The following is a 19,910-nucleotide window of genomic DNA, read 5'->3' on the forward strand; positions in this document are numbered from 1 at the left end:
GATGTGCTTCTTGCAACTCGTATGCATGGTGTAGTTGCTGCAGAGGTCCTTGTCACAAGACATCATGGATGTTAGGAACTTACATGGTTCAGAAAGCAACAGATTCTTTAATAGAAGCTGGTAAAAATAAGCATATCAATGGTGACACAGAGCTGCAAGTCACTTAAAGAAGAGGAAGTAGTCTATCAAGTTTTGATGTACATTTACTCAATTTTAAAAATACATTCTTGTAATCAACAACTGTTGGAAAGAGGCTACTTTGCTAGGTGAATTTCTGCTTTAGTACAGAGAGTCCTAATTTAATGTTAATTTACATTTTTTGTAAAGAAACATCTACAAAATTATCACAGTGCTTTCACCTCAAGTTCTTGTTTAAAGAATTGAATTTTAAAAAGTTGCATGGTTTTTAGGATTATTGAATATCTCAGCCTGAACCAAATGTTTAAGGACCATATTCTGCAGGATTGCAAATGCATCTCAGAGAATCAAAGTATTCACTTCTCTTGGGCAAACAAATACTTCTTGTTTTTACATTTGGCTGTCATTCATATTAGACACTTCAGTTCCTGAGCTTTTTCGTAAAAAAAAACCCAAAAGGTCAGGATGATATACTATGCATGGAATCCAACAGACAACTTTTCCTGTAAGTGTGATGTGCATTTGTATTTGTTCTTCCAAAAAGGAAAAAGGTTCAGTTCATCATTTGGTGACACACTGTGTTGGCAGAAAACGGAAAATTTACTGGAAACATTCCCCCCTCTGATTTTACATATGCATGTTATTGCTTTGTTGCAAAACAAGGTAAGCATAAGTGCCTCATTCTACAATATTACTTAAACATGTGTCAAATGTGTTTCTGCTGAGTTTTACGCAAGTTTTTATAGAAGAATGAAATTTTGAGGATTATGGTCTAAATGTGAATTGACAAGCTCAAAGCTTTGTAAGAAGATTTGCATTAGCAAATCATCATGTGCAAGAAATGTATCTTGTTGTGTTTGATGGAGAGTTCTGTTCTAAACTTGGTTTTAGTGCCATGGAAAACAATGTTATCTTAGTGTCCTAATGTTGCAGTTTGCCTTTTATATGTTCAAATACACAAAGTGTTCCTACCCACATATATCTCTTCTGGGATGAAAAGAGGTACCAGGGAATACAGGTTTTTAGAACTTCCCATATCTGCTTTTGGCACTAATTCAGAAGTATTACAGTTTTATAATTTTCCAAATGTTTTAATGCTTTTTGAATAAGTATTATTTCTGATCATTTCACCGTGTGAAAGAATTTATATTTCTCTTCAATCAGATACATAATAAATAACCATAAATAATAATATATACATGCAGATGTTATGTATTATACATAATAAATTAACCATAAGAGCAGATCACTTAAAAGGCATTTCCCTACAGTGGAAGTCAGTCTCTGACTCTCAAAAATTAAAGGAACACAATTTTGTCATGTTTCTGGCTTACTAGCATGTGAATGCAAATCAGAAATCTGTGCTTTAAGCTCTGCTCTTTTTCTTGTAAAATTCACAGTGTTTTAACCAAAATCATTCTCTGTTATGATAAAAAACCAAAAAATTCAGGACTTAAATTAATCACACAAAAACATTTTGTGATGAATTTAAAAGCAAAAAACCAGGCATATGAAATGAAAAGCAAATGATCACAGATATTTCAAAGAAACTCAACCAAAGCCTAGAAGGCAATTTGTAGAAAATTATGCATTTAACAATTTTTTGTCTGCCTTATGGATTATGGAATGTCTCATAATAAAAAAATTCTGAAAGATGTTAAAAGGTCTGTAGATTGTGGCTTGTCTCACGAGCACAGCACTCCAAATTTGACTGTCATGGATCTGACTAGCCTAACAGTATATGTGCTTATATATTGCTTATGTTTATTGACCAAACAAGCAACTAGAACCAGTAGTCCTTACGTCTGTGTTTCTGGTCACTCATTTACCAATCAGTTTCCATAAATATTTACCTTAAATGCAAGGCAAATTTACTGTTGCACTTAGCTTGTAAAATCGACATAAATATCAACCCAATTCATATTAAAATAAATATTAAAGTGTCTTGGAAGGTGGACACCTGCCGTGAGAACCTTTCCCAATGAAAAATTTTTTAAATATGGAAGATGATCACAATCAAATGTTTTTAATAATGTTGAACTAAAATCTAAACACAATGAGAAAATAGTATCTGTGTTTCCTAATGTGACTGGATGAATTGATATGGTAGAGACTTTTATTCTGATGATATTTAAAATTAATGCAATATGGCTTTGTTTCATTTTGTCTTTTATCAAACTGCACTACGGAAGTGTAAAATATAAAATACAGTTTTCTGGTACTCATATCTGCTTTGTGATTTTGTTGCTTTTTCTTTCTTCCTTTTGTCTCAGTTATGTGCTCCTCTTCATGTGTTCCATCTATGTACATCTGCTTCCCACTCCCATTCTTACTTGTTCTTTACACTTATTTTCAACTATTCTTTTATAAATTTGATTTATTAATTCTCCTTTCACCCTGCAGTGCAGTCTATTAACACAATAAATTAACACAAGTTTTTTTTAAGTATTTTACTGGTTCACTATCAACATTTGATTACTGAGGAGGAAATGTAAAAGCCACTAAAAAGATTACAAGTTTTGTTGTTGGTTTTCAACAGTTTTTCATCTTTATATGACCCAGAATCTTGAAATTCTGAAGAGTTTCTCCACTGTAAAAATTTTGGGAACACACAATCCTGTAAGAGTGACAGAGGAGAATGACAGGTAGGATTTAGCAGAACTCAGAAATAGGTAACGCTTTTTTGTAAAACTGCAAAAAGTAAATGAGTTGCATATGGGTTGTCTTGACATACAGAAAAAGAAGGCATTGTCTCTTCAGTGAGCAGGGGAAGATGATGCACTCCATCTGCTCCCAACTAAATTTGGTTTAAAATGACCTCTACATTCTCCCAGTATGCATTTTGCACTCTTGTCTTGTCCCTTAAACTGTTGCTACATTTTGTTAACTGCTGTTACCTTTGGTTGCAGCAGAGTAGGTCAAAGTTAGATCAGGCTCTTACCAAGAGCAAACCTTCCCAAGACTAGGCAATGTTTGCATTATTTTAATAATTTGACTTTTCTTATGCCACATGTGCTATACTCTCAGAGAGTTAATTTAAAATCTGTGTGTTTTTTTATGACCATTTAAAACATAGCTACTCTACGGAAAAGGAATTACTGCAGAGTACCTGGGACATATGCCAGAAAGGCTTAAGTAAGGAAAGAAATAGGTCCATTTGCTCTCTTATCTCAATAGACCACCAGCAATATTTTCTAAGGATCTGCATGGGAATTGAGAGAATAGGGCATAATTTTAACTGGTAACAGCCTATATTTACTCCCACCTGTTGCTTCCTAACTTGCTCCCTCCTCTCTCCTAGTACCTCTTTTTATTCAGAAGGACAAAATCTGCTTCCGTCTTGCTAATTTTGAAAGCGTTAGACCACAGTGATGGCGTCAATCATTTCTTTCAAGTCCATCTTTTGTAATCTTTAAACTTTGGTTTACACACTTTTTGTCTGCTGAAACCAAAGCAGCATGAAGAAATAAGTGATACCAAATGGAGTACTAATATGAATACTTTTAGTATTACTTTTTAGTACTAATACTAATGTTTTTGTGCACCATTTGGGTTTAGTAGAGAGATTTCAAATACTCAGGAAATTTCAAAGTCCAATATTTTGCATACTTAGTGGATCTAGAGATTGTTTTATTCAAATGTAACCATCATTTAAAAGCATTATAGTTGCTTGGTGATATTCCATTCTGTACGAGATCTACAGCTACAGTGACCTGAAAGGATGTCATGGTGAGGTGGGTGTCAGTTTTTTCTTCTGGGTAAGAAGTGGCAGGATAAGAGGAAATGGCCTCAAGTTCCACCAGAGGAGGTTCAGATTAATTTTTTTTATTTTCTTTTTTCACAAAATGGAGTCTCTCTCCCTGGAAGTGTTCAAAAGGCAGTGGATATGGTGCTTGAGGACATGGTTTAATGGTGAATGTTGTTGTAGTACTGAGTTGGCAGTTGGACTTAATGATCCTAAAGGTCTTTTCCAGCTTTAATTTTCCTGTGATCCTATGATCTAGTGCTTTTACAGCTCAAAGGTGTTTGTGATCTGCCTGAGACTGAAAAGAATGTATTATGTGGATTGTCTAAAACATACACAAGTGTACACTCCTACACACACACATACCTAATGCAATATATTTAGTTTCAGACCATTTAAGTGTGTAGAAATGTTATACTTTATGTCCCCATGCAATAGTACTGGCAAAAAAATCTGCATTTGGGTATCACTGAAATGAGCTTTTTTTCAGCTTCTGGCTGAGGATGTTGATCAGCAGTCTGTATTTCTTCTTTCTTTAGACAAGTGTATAAAAAAATAAATACTATCTGTTCCTGGACTAATATCTTTCTGGTAGATAAGCAGTGCTTACCTTCAAATTAATTTCAGTAATTGGCAAATGTGAGTATTCAGTTTGCATATGTTTGTTGAAAAGAGGCAAAGTTTTACAATTGCACGTGTTAGAACGATCTTGCTCCTGGGCTAACAAAGAAAGAAGTACAGATACACCAGCAAAGCCAAGATGAAATCATCTTATTTGTACACCTAAGGGCTTTCCTCTCTGTGGTTTAGTGACAAAGGCAAGTTAGGAACTGTCTCAACTCCTTTTGGGGCTAAGCTCTGTCTTGAATCATTGCTGTAAATCTCAGGCCTGAAGCTCAATCTGTGCAGCAGAGCTGCAGTCACAGTCCTCTCCTGAGCTAGTGCAGCTGCTCATTCCATCGCGGTCCCTGCCCACGGGCAGCGATGGTTTGTAGCAAAAGTGCTCTGCACCCTGCAGTCCTGGGGAGAAATACTGCAAGCCGTGGATCCGACTGTGATCTCCCAGATTTCAGATTAATGAAGCAGATTTGCAGTCTATTATTTAGGCGCTAGATGTCTCCATGTGCTACAAGCACACCACACAAGCTATGCTTACTGTGCTTTAAACAAAGAGGAAATCGCTAGAGGCAAAGTTAGTAGGGCAGTGTTCATAGACATACAAGTGAGTTATCACTTTGACTTCATCTGTTTGGAATATTCCCAAGGAAATAGCTATGTTGGGAAATGCCTGTGTTTCCCGAAGCATTTCAATGAAGCATCTTGAATACGATCAGGGTGCTTTTTTTTTTTTTTCCCACTGGCTCATTAGTAATGAGTGTGGCCCAACCTTGCTGTACGGAAATGGTGGGAGGTCCCGAACTTAAGAGAAGCCCGTTGTCAGATTTACATCAAAGCTGACAGCCTGAGAGGCTGAGGTGCCCTGAGGCTTCACAGTCTCTTTTGAATGTCTACACCAACTGATGCCCTTTGCTGTGTAACAGCTACAGGCAGGGGTTCCCTGACATTCAGAACGTTTTGGGGGTTAGTTTGATTTTACTTAAAAAAAAAATTAGAAACCTAATTAAACATTTTGTTTAATTAGGAGCAAAATTTTTTAAAAAAAACCAAAAAAATCAGAAAGTGGAATCAGGTTCTCCAGTCGGCTCTTTTCCCTGGTCACACTGCCCGGACTACACCGCCGTAAGTAACTTTGTTCAGCCTGCACGTACCGACAGCCGCCGCGTGTCTCTGCCCTCTGCTACTGTCGCCTCTCATGAGCTCCGGGTGTCCCTCCATCCCTGCCCGCTGCCTCTCCGGAGACAGCCCGCTGTGTCTTCCCTCCCTCGCTGCCGCCTGGCTCTTCAGCTGCCCTCGTACCTCGCACTCATTTCACACCGCCCAGGCAGCACCTGCGCGTTTATACTGTGGAATTATTATTATTATTATTATTATTATTATTATTATTATTATTATTATTATTATTATTGCTATTATTGCTATTACTATTACTACTATTACTACTATTGCTACTATTGCTACTATTACTATTATTACTGCTCCTCTTGTTACTATCACTTTAGCACGGACATCGGCATCTAACAGTGTGTCCAGTATTTGAGCTGCAAATCAGCTCTGCTCCACGCTGCTTAGAGAAGAGCCGTAGGTCCGTAGGGCACGGATATAAATTCACCCTGTGCCTCCTCTTGCCCCCCCAGGCCCGGGGGCTGCAGGAGGCGGCACCTGGTCCCGGGCAGCAGCGGGAGGGCTGCGGCTCCGCGGGGCAGCGGCCCGGGAGCGCGGGCAGCGGAGCGCAGGGCGGCGGTGCGGCCGGGCCGGGCGAGGGGCGGGCGGGCGGCGCGGGGCGGCCCCGCTCCTCCCCCGGCGCGGAGGCGGCGGGAGCGCGGGAGGCGGGGCCGCGGCTGCGGGGCGCAGCCGCCTCCGCTCGGGGCCCGAGATCTGGGTCGCCCCGCGGGGGTTGCAGCCGCTGCCAATTGCGTAAGGGCGGCAGCCGAAGGCGGGGAGCGGCGGAGTTGGCGAGCAGCCGGCGGCCTCCCGCCGTGTCCGGGGCGGGGAGCGCTATGCCGCCGCCCTGAGCGCGCCGCCGCCGCCCCGAGCGCGCCGCCGCGCCGGGCCCAGGTGAGAGCGCGCCCGGCCCGGCCGGGGCCAGCGCGGGGCCGGGCCGTGCCGGGGCGGCCGGGACGCGGGCCGGGCCGCCGCGCCCCGCCGGCCGGGCTCCGCCGCACTGGCCTCTTTTGTTCCCGGGGCCGGCGGGAGGGGAGGGAAGGAGGGAGCAGAAGGAGGGAGCGGGGGCGGCAGCAGCCGGCGGCTGGGCGGGGAGGGCCCGGCGGCAGCCGGCGGCGGGCGCGGCCGCCCTGAGGAGCCGCCCGGGGGCCGCGCGTGCCCGGCAGGTGTGGGCCTCGCGCCGCTCCGCGGGGCCGCGGCAGGTGCGGCGGCGGGGCCGCGCTCACGGGGCCGCGGCTTTGTTGGCGCTCCCGGTCCAATGCTGCCGGCATCGCGGTGGAGAGCGACCGGGCTCAGGTCCGCATCGCGGCGTGGCTCTGCTGGCTTGTCATAGGCATCCCCGAGTGCTGGGGCTCTCGTGGAATGCCGTCCTGGTGACTGATATCCAACAGCTGCTTTACTTGCCTAGAGGCACGTGAAGGAGCAATGAGAGTTGTACATCAGCGCAGCCCCTCTAAGAAAAGAGGGTGTGCAGCGATTAATACTGCATTTGTGCTACATCACAGCTTAGATGAGGGCTGTGTGCTGAAGATACTACCCTTGTTTGTATTTTACATGTGTATTTAGTGACACGGTTTCCTTAAAAGGGAAGAGACTTTATATTTCTGAGTAGTTCTAAAAACAAAATAGCAGCTGTGGCTCGACAGAGACAGTGGGATAGGGTGGATAAAGTAGTACTTTGTATTATTGTGTGTCACTATTCTGTTTTCTTGAATCACAGAAAAAAGATTTTCAGCAGCTTAGCTACTGATGTGAAATCACCCATGGGTAGCAGTAAGGAGGAGGGAGGTTCATCTTTGTTCTTAGGAATCTACAGCTCTTCGAGGTGCTTTGTATGCATGGACCCTGCACAAATGTGAAGTCTTCTGCCAAATCAAGCTTGCTGGCCTGCTCCTCCTGCATTCTCTCTGCTAATACAGCATTCAGCAGACTGTATGCTGGGGACCTGAGCTAGGCAAAGAGGCCAGGGAAATAAATTTTATGTAAAGCACAAGCAGTGCCCCCAAATACAAAGGGATTCGGGAAGAAGAAAGGAGGGGAGGAGGACAAAGACAAGAGGTCTTGTGAGGTCCATGCTAAAATGAGAGTGTCTTGTGGAGTTCAGAGTATGATCTCAACAGGAGCTGTGATGTGTGCTGTTTTGAGATGGGGTTAGATGTTTTCCAGTGGCACACTGTGGGGTTTTTTAATGACAAATATTGACACATTAGCCCCACAGTATTTTCTGGGGAAAGTGGTGTTGAGGATTGCTTGGAAGCTTTCAGCCAGTTCGTCTGACTTGTTGCTAGTTAAGAGACTCTGACTAGTAGAAGATGGTGGTGTGTAAAAGCCATTGTTTTCAGAAGGCCCTATAAAATGCACTAAAGGTTTCCTAGCTGTTCCTGTGACTGGAAGTTACCTTTTAGTGCTACAGTTCACTTCTCTTCCAAGTTGACAAACCAGAGGACCAAAAAATGTTGTTTTTCCTCTAAGGCATGAATATAAAAATAGGTAGAAGACAAGCTGTGGGACTACCTTGGTTATTTTGCAGCTTTATTTTTTTTTTAATTGAAGTTGATACATATTTGAGTAGCTTGTACTTCAAAGGAAGTTAGAAGGTTTTATTTCCTTAAGTAAAGACAGAGTGCAGTGGGACAGGTGTTTTTCAGTCTTATTTAAATACTTAAAAACAACATACCACCAAGGCTGCAAAGAAATGTCTGCATGCCTTGGACAGTCAGGTCTAGAAATGTTTTTTAATTATGGATAACTGTTAATGTGCTTTAAATACAAAGCACAGTTATTAACTTCCTTTATTATATGTCCAGTGTGTTTCAGAAACGTTTTATTAAACTGTTTTTGTGTGTTTTGAGGTAAGTCAGTTCAGCTTCTTGCTGTGGAAGTCTTGTTTGCAGAAAATGAGCACTGACTCAATTTTGTTTATCTTACCTGTAGAACAGGAGGGGAGCTGTTTGTTTCTTTACCTGTGGGAAGGCTCTGACTACTCTCTGTGCTAGGATTGGAGCTCCATCTCCTCTTGATTGTTTCTTGCACCAGAGCTGGGGGGAACCAGAGAGGAGAGGGAACCTGGTCCCCGTGGTCTGCTGGAGGCTGATGCTGCAGCCTCCACAGCTGTGAGGACACAGCTCTGCTAGCTCTGCCCCACCCTAAAGGAGGTCCTTGGCCGATGGGCCCCATCATGCACAACCTCAAGGAAACTTGTCCCACAGTTCTTCACCATCTGTGTGTTTGCACCACACAGTGATCTAAAAACTCTGGACAGAAATTACTGGGAAAATTGTCACCTATAAATTTCGCTTTCTGTTTATTAAAAAATTAAATCATAGGAGTATAAGCCGAAGTCTTTCAGTAAGGTTCATGCTTTGCATTCGTAAGGCTGTTCCGTAGAATCACCTACGGTATGCATCAAAACGTGATTCGTCTGTGTTGTAAATTGCAGTTTTTTGTTTGGAGTCAAATTGTGATTAGGCTTGATACTTTCACAGCTTATTTTTACCAAAAGGGATTTCACTATTGCTTTAATAGAGGTATTTTTGGCAAGACAAATGGGAATTATTTGTAGATGTGGGTGTAGAAATCTGCAGAAATATTTTCCTGGAATAGTAATACTGAGAAAGAAAGTGGAAAAGGGGTAGGAAAGTTGAGCAAAGATGTGAGGGAGAAAAATGATGCATTTGCCAACATGGAAAGAAAACACTGAAGGCATTAAAGAATGCATACTTTAGAACTTGTAACTGATTTTATTGCTTTGTTGTGAAGTAGGTTAACGGAAGGGTATGTGCTAGTAGCTCTTCTATCTTTTTGGCACATGGGATTAAAAAGAACGTGTAAAAAAGAGTAGTGCAGTCATTCAAGATGACTAGCTATACCTGGCAGGATGTTGCAGTACTTGGCAGTAGGGTGCAGAGTTCCTGGAGTTTCCTAGAATGGAATTCACTGTAGTAAGCCAGAATGCGAGTGTACCCACCACCTCAGCAGAATGCATACTTAATAGTGGATTACAGGCCTTTGTTTTGCTGTTTGAGATTTTGCAGTTTTTAGATATCCCAAATATGCTGTTCATGTTTTTTATAAAAGGAGAATTGTAGAATTTTTTTTTTTTTTTTTTTTTTTACAAAATTGTACAAACATATCATAGTCACTGTTCCTTTTTCACCAAAAACTCACTCATGTGGGTCTGTGATTGAGATACTTAGAACCATGGGTTTGCATTCAGATATACAGTCAAGTTATTCTTCATTAGCTCATCAGTAGAAACTCTTTTCACAAGGCTTTGTGCCCTCATGCATTACTGGTGTGTGCTGTGCCCTTCTGCTAGATTGCCACTGTTCCTACAGTAAAATGAAAACTGTACAATGTTTCAGCTACCACGTATCAGTTTGGCATGTTAATCAGGTTAAAGTGTATTTTGTGCTGCTGATCTCAGCAGAGAGTTGCAGTGGCTGAGTTGGGGGGGATTTGCTCCTTAGAGGAAAGAGATGATTTTGGAAAAGTGAAGGTGAAAAACAGTTAAATGAGATCTTAATGTGCAGTAGAAGAGTGACCACATCACATCAGGCAGGATGTCCATCCAGGCTGTTATCCAATGTCTGACAGTGGTGAATAATAGTCATCTGGTGAAGCTACATTGTTATGCTACTGCTTCCAGCTTGTGTTTCAAGGACTTCCTAAACTCGGGGTAGTGTTATTGATCCAAGAGTCCCCTACTCACTTCTCTTCTGCAACCTTGTTGCTTTCTGAACCTACATAAATTCTTGAAGTCTGAAGCACACAGTATTGAGTCAGGTTCAGACACTTCTGTGTCAGCTTTTTTTTTTTAACTCCTTGGAAGAGGCATAAAGTATTGTTTGCATTCTACCAGCTACTTATGACTCTATGGACCTGTGTCATATAGCCTCTCTCTTAGTCATTCATCACCAATATGAAGAGTCCTTTGAGGGTTCAAAGAGCTAAGAGGTGGTGATGTCACAGCTGTGTTCTCACTGGATGTGATTGGATGTGATTTGCAGCTCTTAATTGTTTTTTAATGCAGACTCATTTAACTTGGCTCATACAAAGGCAAGACAAAAGAATGCGGGTGTGCAGCTGCAACAATTCAGTTTTTCAAGGAGCATATTTTTTTGTGGTTGATGCACAGTTAAAATCTGCAGAGACAGTCCTTCAAATATGCAGAAAAAGGGGTAACATATTTTCTGAAGCTTGAGTTGGACTAGAGAAAAAAAATTCTAAAAACTTAACAGCTTTGCCTAAGAAAAAAAGAAATTCACATACTGATATAGAAGAGAGTGTGTCATTACACTGATTCATATTTTAAATATAACTTAAACATGACAACCCTTTGATGATTAAGAGATTATATGTGTACACTCAGGAGTATTTTTTGCATGTATCAGTTTGCGAAAGCTAAATATCAGATCTGACTCTTTTCCCCACTGCCTGTTATATCCTGTATTTTTCTATATGCTTATAATATATTTATAAGAGCTTTTCTAATTTAATAATAGATATCTAATCTTATTATCTCTCTCTTTGGAGGAGCATTGTAGGCCCAGTGATTCAAGGTAGTGCTAGAACTCAACTTTACCCCTCTGAAGTGTATTACCATTACACAGAAAATTCTCTGCCTTGAAGTCCTAGGCTGCAGCTGTTTGGTTAGGATTTTTGTTTTTCTAGAGTTATCTGTACACTACTTCTTATTGTCCATATGAGAAGTAGTTTAAATGCTTTTCCCTGTGTTTTTTTTTTTGTTGTTTGGATTTTTCCCTACCATCATATTCAGGTTCCCTAAGGTGAATGTGGCAAATCCATCACTTTCGTGTGAAAGTTGTTGACTTAAGTGTAGCTATTTATTTACTTAAAAGTAGGCTTGTACTCAAATGCATCACTGAGCTGAGGCCAAAGCGTTCTCTAAACTAACTCTCACAATGTCCTTGTGAGGCTTGTGACCACTTCTTTTTCTCATGTTACAGGCTTGGGGCCCAAATAATCTGTGACTCATGCAGCAAGCTAATGGCAAATGGGTGACTAAAATGCAAGTTTCCACTCTTGATCTCTTTTACAAATTATTAAACATTTAATTTCTGAAAGTGAGCAGTAAAAATTATTCCATTCATTTTGCTTATTTCAGCATATGCCATATTTCCTGGTGTGCTCTTGGATGTGCTGTATTTAAGTTGTCAGTAATTCACTTGTTTCTACATGTTTTCCTCCACCAGAATATGCTGTTTTTTAAACAACGAATGTAAAACAGAATAGACCTCCCTAGTTTATAAGTAATTTATAAACTGTGTCAAAAAAGAAACAAAGGACAGGAAAATAGAATTCACTGGAAATGTCACATACCATTTTGCCCTTTTACCAGTGTCATTTGGTCAATATAGAGTTCTTGAAAGATTATAGGATGATGTTTGGTGTCTAGAAACTGGAAAAAACTTGTCCCTGTAGTTTCTGCATTAAGATGCATCTTTACAGCACTACAGAAATCCTTAAATTTTGTATATAAACTTTCTGCAAGATCAGATACTTCGTCTGCTCCATCAACTGCTCTGTAAGTGAAACCAGGTGAGTGCTGCAGAGTTTGTTCACACAAACTGTATGTGAAGGTCAAAAGCCCAGCTGTCATTGGAGCAGGGAACCATTTCTCATGTACAAATACCCTCTGGTTTTTGCCTCATCCTTATTGGTGATCTGCCAAACACCTGCACAAGAGGGTAGAAATGAAATTCATGGCTCTCGTGTATGCTGTCTGCCATGGACACTAGAGTGGTTTTACTTGACCATAATTTCGTATTTATTCTCACAAACAAATTCTATTCCAGTGTCTATTTACCTCTTTCCCTTGGAATGCAATCTTCTCACCATCCTCTCCCCCTCACCTCATCATCCTTTCTAATCCATAGATAATAGCTTAATTGTTTTGCATATCACCTAAACATATGTAGTCCAGCTTTCCCTACTTGTTTGTAGGCATAGAAGTTTTAAAATATAAATTTGAAATTTCTTCCGGAAAGAGGCTTATGTTCTCAAAGATTTCATTAGACCAGCTGATGAAGATTATTTCTATCTAAAGGTCTTCTCTTGCACTGTAAATATGATGCATGCTTTCACTTCTATCTCTTGATGTGTGGTACTGAAGTGGTTCTGTGGTTTGAAAGATTTGGTTTAAGACATACGGACCTTGGCTCAGGTGGTTTCCATTGGTTGTGTATCATGCAATTTGACGTGTTTTCTATGTGCCAAGAAATTTACTAAAAATTATTAGTTGCTACACAGGAAACTCAGAAAATCTAGTGCAATAGAGCTTATCTTAAAAGTTTTGTAACTTTTACCATTCTTTGTTTCTTGCTGATTTTTGCTCTGATTTTCTTCTGAAAGTACTGAGCATGGGAGAAAACTTGGTGGAAGCATTCAGAAAACAGCATATATATGTCTAGATGACAGTAGAGTTTTTACAGGGTTTTTTTTTGTTGGGTTTTGTTTGTTTTGTTGGTTTTTTATTGTGTGTGTAACTCAGCTGAGATTGTTCAGGCTGTTCTAAATATTCCATGTTCTAAATATGTGATTTCCAACAGTTACTTAACTGTAGCAGTCCATCTTACTGTGCACATATTCCTTCCAGCTTTTGTACATGGGTGGAAAAGTAGGTTGCTTTCAATATGCTGTCTGTTGTCTTAGTGAATAGGTAATTTCAGAATGAGGCAGGAGGAGAGGATGTGAAAGGAAAGGACCAGAGGGATGTGAGAGGACCAGAAAGGAAAGCATGTGGGCACCTTATTTGGAATTGTTCTTACTGGTGATGTTGAGATTTGTTGAACTGGAGACTTCCAAGGCATGTGAAGCATTGAAATTTTTATTTCTGTTGTAGTTGACCAGCTTGAAGGTCTGTAAAGGTGTGCATGTCATGCTTTAGAAGCTTGCCTGACATCACATTCTGTTTAGTAATTGTGTCTACTTAGGAGCTTTTTAATTCTGAGTTCTTGTCCCTTTCATTGGTTTTTCTCTGCCCTTTGGTTTATACCAGACAAGTTCCTCTACCAGGAAAGCAATTATAACTTTTGTGGTACAGAATCACTAGGTTGGAAGAGACCTTCAAGACCATTGAGTCCCACCCATGCCCTAGCACCTCAACTAGACCATGGCACCGAGTGCCACATCCAGTCTTTTTTCAAACACATCCAAGGGTGGCGACTCCACCACTTCCTCAGGCAGACAGTGCCAGTACTTTATCACCCTTTCTGTGGAAAACTTTTTTCTGATATCCAACCTATATTTCCCTTGGCACAGTTTAAGGCTGTGTCCTCTGGTTCTGTTGCCTGGAGAAAGAGACCAACCCTCACCTGACCACAATCTCCTTTCAGGGAGTTGTAGAGAGTGATGAGGTCACCTTTGAGTCTCCTTTTCTCCAGGCTAAACAACCCCAGCTCCCTCAGCCATTCCTCACAGGGTTTGTGTTCCCAGCCCCTCACCAGCCTTGCTGCCTCCTCTGGATGTGCTCAAGTGTCTCAATGTCCTTCCCAAACTGAGGGGCCAGAACTGGACACAGAACTCCAGGTGTGGCCTCACCAGTGCTGAGTACAGGGGGAGAATGAACTCCCTGCTCCTGCTGGCCACACCATTCCTGATCCAGGCCAGAGGCCATTGGCCTTCTTGGCCCCCAGGGCACAGGGCTGGCTCATGTCCAGCTGCAGTCACCAGCACCCCCAGGTCCCTTTCTGCCTGGGCACTGTCCAGCCACACCATCCCCAGCCTGTAGCACTGCAGGGGGTTGTTGTGGCCAAAATGCAGGACGCAGCACTTGGACCTATTAAACTTCATCTTGTTGGACTCTGTCCATCCATCCAACTATTCCAGGTCTCTCTGCAGAGCCCTTGTCCCTTTCAACAGATCGACACACGTTCCCAGCTTAGTGTCGTTGCAAATTTACTGCTGTGTTGCATGGGGAAATATTATTTTTGTGTATGTTGTTTTTCTCCAGTCTTTTCCTTAGTGGGAATTATAGTCTCTGAAACTAGACAGTGTGGTAATAGGTCAGCACTGGGGCTGGTGGTGTTTGATGGCCCAGATCAACGGAAGCGTGTCATTTCTTCTGATCTCTCTTTTATTTTTAAGGCCTGTTATCCTTAAAATATGCTTAAAGAAAAGCATTAATTTCTTTGCACTCTAAGTAAGCAAACTTTCTTTACAACGTTTTCAGATGGTGCAGGTGTGGGAGGTTTTTAGCATGTTTGATATGTTTTATTACACTTAGCATTTGACAACATAGAAGTGTAAAATATCTTGGTATTTTTCTCACTTTTTGGGTGGTGTCATGTGATGTTCTGAATTATCTGGTAAAATAAGCCAATTTCTTTCCAGGAAACCAGCCCCAAAATGAGTAACGGATAAGCATGCTGCTTGCTTCCGAGCACAGAGTCGTGTCTCAGGAGGTTCATGTGTTATCCCTGGGTTGTACAGTGCATATGTTTCCAGTTTCTGACCGTGTGGAACAATGTGGGCTTGTATGAGAGTGTGGTAGTGGCACAAGTTAAAAGCGGTGAAGGAATACTTGAGGAGACAGGAGATGTTGCAGCCTGTTCAGTGGCTCACTGCTGTCTGCCTGCTGGGGTTTGCTGTCCACATCTGTTTGCTCAGTAGCTCTGTAGACGTATCCAGGCTTGCAGGTATTCACTGTTTTCACTTGGAAGCTGTGCAAAATAAATATTTTCATTTTCTTTGTTTTTTTTTATTTTTTGAAATTTAGGGTGGTTTAAGCTGGGTTGGCTGATGTGACCAGTATGAGAAGTACTTGTTTTCTTGCCCATGCTGTAGGAAGGGGTGCATGAGCAGCAACCTGGATTGTGTGGAGCTGTGCTACTCTAGCAAAAGAACGATATGCAAATAGTGCAGTCATCCAGCAGATGGGTGGCAATGAAATATCTGAGATACTCCAGATACATCGTGGGCTGAAGCATCTGAGACACTCCAGCTGAGTCTGTGCATTGGAAGCTTCCCTCTTACTGGTGGGCTGGAAGCACATGCAGTGTGGCTCTGACTAAAAGCTGTCTTGAATAATGGATTTCAAATCTTGCATAATAGTCTGTTGAAAGCTGACGTGCAAAAAAGTTTGGGAATAGTGAGACAGCAGCATTCGTGAATGGCATGACAAATAACACATTTGTACAGATATAGCTCTTTATAAAAGTTAGGTAATTGGTGTATGTAGTGTGAAAACTTGACTATTACTGAAAGCACTCTGAAGCAAGCTGTGAAGCAAAATATTGCACCATGCTGTGTACCACAGTATAATTGCAAAAGTAGGAGGTGTTCTTTTCTGGGACTGACCATCAGGAAGATATGCCTAGATCATGATCTCTTTTAGGAGACCTCAGCGTAGGCACAGGTCAAAGGGAAATGCGGGAAAATTCAGGTGCATAGGAACTTTCAAGGAAAAGTGGTTCAACAGTTTTGTTATTTTGTCCTGCATTTTACTCTGTAAATGCATTTGCAGAGTAAAATTCATGCTGTATTTATGACATACAAACCCTTTTTGTGCAGCCAAATTATTGCATTTTCTGGGGCAAAACTGGCCATACGTACAGTTATTATACATGCTTATGTGTGGTTCTCTCTAAAGGCTTCCACAGAGTGGAAATAAACCAATAATTTGAATCAGATTATCAGTCTGTCCTTCAAAAAAGCTGGTAGCTGCTCTACAGGATAGAAGAGATCCTTATTCAGCTAGAGAATTTCAAATAACACATGAAGAGGGAAGGAAGTATTGCAATGGTTACTCCTGTTGTAATGGAAAAACTATATGGTGAGTCTTTAGAATGTGCTGAGTATCTCCTTATTGGCTTAGTTTAATTATTTTTATTTTGTAAGGAGTAAGACAGCAATTCTGCTGTCTCTTTCCCACCCATCCTTGGGGTAAGCTGTGTTTTCACTTGAGTGGGATAGTTGAAAACCTTTTATGATTGCCAAGATGAGGTTTGCAAACAAAGCAGAAAGCTTTCTGCAACACAGAATATGCTTGAAATATGACACAAGTGTTTCCAATGGCTGCTGTAATGAATATTTTCTGGGGTTTTTAAAATTATTTCTTTAGAGGTCTGGCAGTACTTTAGAAGGCCTTGGTGGGAAGAATTGTGGGAAAATTATTCTGTAAAACTATTTCAAATCTTGCATAGCCAGTCTGGATTCAGTTGATACAGCTGAGTAGCTGAAAAACTTTTTAACTGTTGATATCACACTATAATGAACACTGTAGTAATTTCCTCAGTGTAGCAGAAAAATGTCCTAACTGAAAAATTAAAAGTTTAAGGAGTTGGGGTTTCAAACCATAAAAAAAACCCAAACCAACAACCAAACAAAAACAAACAAACAAAAAACCTAAAAAAAAAAACCAACACCAAAACCTCAATCCTGGATCAGATTTCTTAAAATGTTTAATTAAGAAGCTAGTCATAAATACTGTTTTTGAATCAGATGAAAAGCTCCATCTCTATCCAGCTTTTAATACCACATCTAAAACACAGAAATTACTTTCACTGCTGAGCGATGATGAGTTGAGTGTTACACATGAGGTTAAAGCAAACTGTTCCACAGTGCACATAACAGATTGGGCAGTTAAGTTTGAGACCCTAGGATTAGGTTTGTCAAAGAACAGGAAGAAGAATGCTGAAAATTAATTTGTTATAATGAACAGGTGCAACAAGCACTTCTGGAGGACTTGGAATAATTTTTGCACTCTGGGATAGCTTAACTCCAGTTAATGTTTCAGTGCCTTCATTGTCATTGTGCATACAGCTGGAGATGCATTGTCTTTCCGATGAAAGGGTAATCCAGCCTGTTCAATAGTAACAGCTCTTTTTCCTTGAAACAGTGAAGTATCAGATTTTGCAGCATGTGGGACAAAAGGCTCCTTTGCTGCTTCTCAGAATAAGATTACAGTTGTCACATTTCTCCTTCATCAGCGTGCCTGACACATCAGAGTATGGCTCAGACTTCCCTTTGTTAATAGAACAGAAAGAGGACCTTTATACTCTTTCCATTATTATTAGTTTTTATTTTTTCTATTTAATGCACATGACTTATGCCTAAATCCCCTTCAGGATATCGCTTCAAAAGTTCAGTTTCAGTTAACTCAGACTTGAGCATCCTTCTGAAAAGATTTCATCTGCAAGAAATATTACTTGTAATGAGAGAAAAAAATTATGTCAGCTTTGTGAATACTCCATACAACACTGCTGACTGGAAAACCAGAGAAAACAGTCAAATGCAGGTTTGTCTCTTAAACTAGACAAGTGTGGTGAGTTAGAACTGCTGCTGAGGATGGGACAGGCAGTGATGACACTGGTATGCTTTCCTCTTGGTGTGCTTCAGAAGAAAGACAGAAACAATACTAGTAACTGAAATAATAGCAGCGCTCATTTCTGGGCAATAGGTACAGAGATCTGGAGCAGTCATGTTGCTTCCAGGCTTTGGGTCCAAATCCAGGCATGTCAGCAGAGAAAAATCACAAGGTTTGCTAAGTAAGGTGCAGGTGACTTTCTTACAGAACCATTCCTGATGCACCTCTACTAGCAATTGCTATGAGTAAGTTAAGAGTTTGCTGTCTCTGTACACCTCAGCTTATTAAAAGTGTTGCCTAAGTTACATCAGCATAACTAGAAATAAAATAGTATTTGGTATTTTAATTTAAACAGGTTTTAGGGCTTCCAGTGTAGAAGGCAGGCTTGTTTTTTTCAGCTTCTTTTCCATAAGGGAAATTGAGGAGTTTGTTCAGCTTCTGTACAGAAAAAATACATTTAGACATTCTTTGCATAACTGTGGGGAAGCAAGGGTTGCTTTGCTGTCTCATTGTTCAGATTTCTTAATCTCATAATACAAGTTAACTGTGAAAATACTCTGAAAAATAACCACTGGAATTATGAAGAAATGGTCTGGGCCGTACTGGGTTCCCACACCACATGTTTTTGAGTTAAATTTTGTCAAAGACACATGTGCTATTGTTCCATGCAGTTATACCACTGCAAATGACCAGTAGCAACTGAGTAACAGATACTTTGTAAATAGTCACAGCTTCAGTAGCAGTTCTTGACACACGTGGCTTAAAATTGCCTTTTGTTGTTGTTTCTTTTTTTGTTTCATTTTATGTATTTTGTTCTGTATTCTGAAAGCCTGTCTCTTATTTTTTCCCCCTGTGTATGTGTGTGTGTGTTCCAGTGACTTTATAACATGCAAGGCACTGATACCAGGGGGAGCTCCCCTGCATTCCTCCATCCTCAGAACGGGAGCAGTCACAGGTCTTCGGGGTATGTCCTGGGGAGAATTGCCCCTCTCCGTCCCCCGCCACCTTCGCAGAGCCATGCTGCAGCAGAATTTACCTCGGCAAGACAAGAAGCCCAGACAAGACTCCCGTCCTTACCAGTGGAGCAGCACCGCCGACAGGCAGAAGCCAACAGGCATAAAAATACTCTTATTTGCTCTGCCATTTCTAGCCTTTCACTTTTTGTTGCACTGGGGATTTTTTTGGGAATAGCTTCAAAATATGCTCCAGATGGTAAGTTCATTAAGAAACTTATCCTAGAAGTTATGCTGCTACCTGTGAACATAACTCAGTAATTCAGCATCAGGACTAATGTTGAAAGTTAATAGGACATCCCCTGCGATTTTAGCAATGAAGGAGGCAGAGACTGGGGGAAAAGATCAGCTCCTGGTTTTGTTATCAATGTTGTTTTTATTACTTATGGTTTGATTTACTTACATGAAACAGAAAGGCATAGCAGTAAATAAAGATTATTGTTGAGGGGCGAAAGAGGCATGAATGCTTTATAAGCATAATTATTTTTATCTGCACAACCAGTCTCATAGGTTCACAAATTGTAGACAAAACTAAATCCTACCTGTTTCAGCGGTAACTGAGGAAGATGGTATAAAAATGTTGCAGTAAAAATAATTTTAAAATCTTTGAGAACCTGTGCTACTAGTTTTTTAAAATACAATAAATACAATATTGTTTAAAAACAAACAGTAGTGTTTGTTTTGTTTATATGCAAATTGGACAGGGACCTTTTTTTAACTGTTAGCCCTGATTTTTTTGTTTTCACCTCATTTTAGAAAACTGGGCAACTTTTTTGGAATTTGGAGACTCTCTGAAATGTGTCAGTAATTGTAAAGCATCAAAAATGATGTGATTACAAAGTGTACATCCCTCTAGCCAGTCACTCATAGAGAATGCTATGAGATGCAGTTGTTAAATATTGGT

General features: G+C 40.8%; 1 protein-coding gene across 5 annotated transcripts in view; it reads left to right on the top strand.

Moving 5' to 3' along the window:
• Positions 1 to 19,910, top strand: part of CEMIP2 (cell migration inducing hyaluronidase 2) — a 62,668-nt gene that overhangs the window by 6,464 nt on the left and 36,294 nt on the right. Inside the window, exons 1-2 of one of the 5 annotated variants that reach the window (XM_023944696.2) lie at positions 5,297 to 5,623; positions 18,869 to 19,205. In XM_023944696.2, the coding sequence (XP_023800464.2) occupies positions 18,881 to 19,205 (325 nt within the window). In that variant the 5' untranslated portion in view covers positions 5,297 to 5,623; positions 18,869 to 18,880. Of the gene's footprint in view, positions 1 to 5,296; positions 5,624 to 6,317; positions 6,560 to 11,991; positions 16,461 to 18,868; positions 19,206 to 19,910 lie in introns of those variants that run through there. The other 4 variants (XM_086869343.1, XM_023944697.2, XM_086869345.1 and 1 more) reach the window with 4 other exon arrangements.

Source organism: Cyanistes caeruleus, chromosome Z (assembly GCF_971803275.1).
Source record: "Cyanistes caeruleus chromosome Z, bCyaCae1.hap1.1, whole genome shotgun sequence".
In the NCBI taxonomy this organism is placed as follows: Eukaryota; Metazoa; Chordata; class Aves; order Passeriformes; family Paridae; genus Cyanistes; species Cyanistes caeruleus.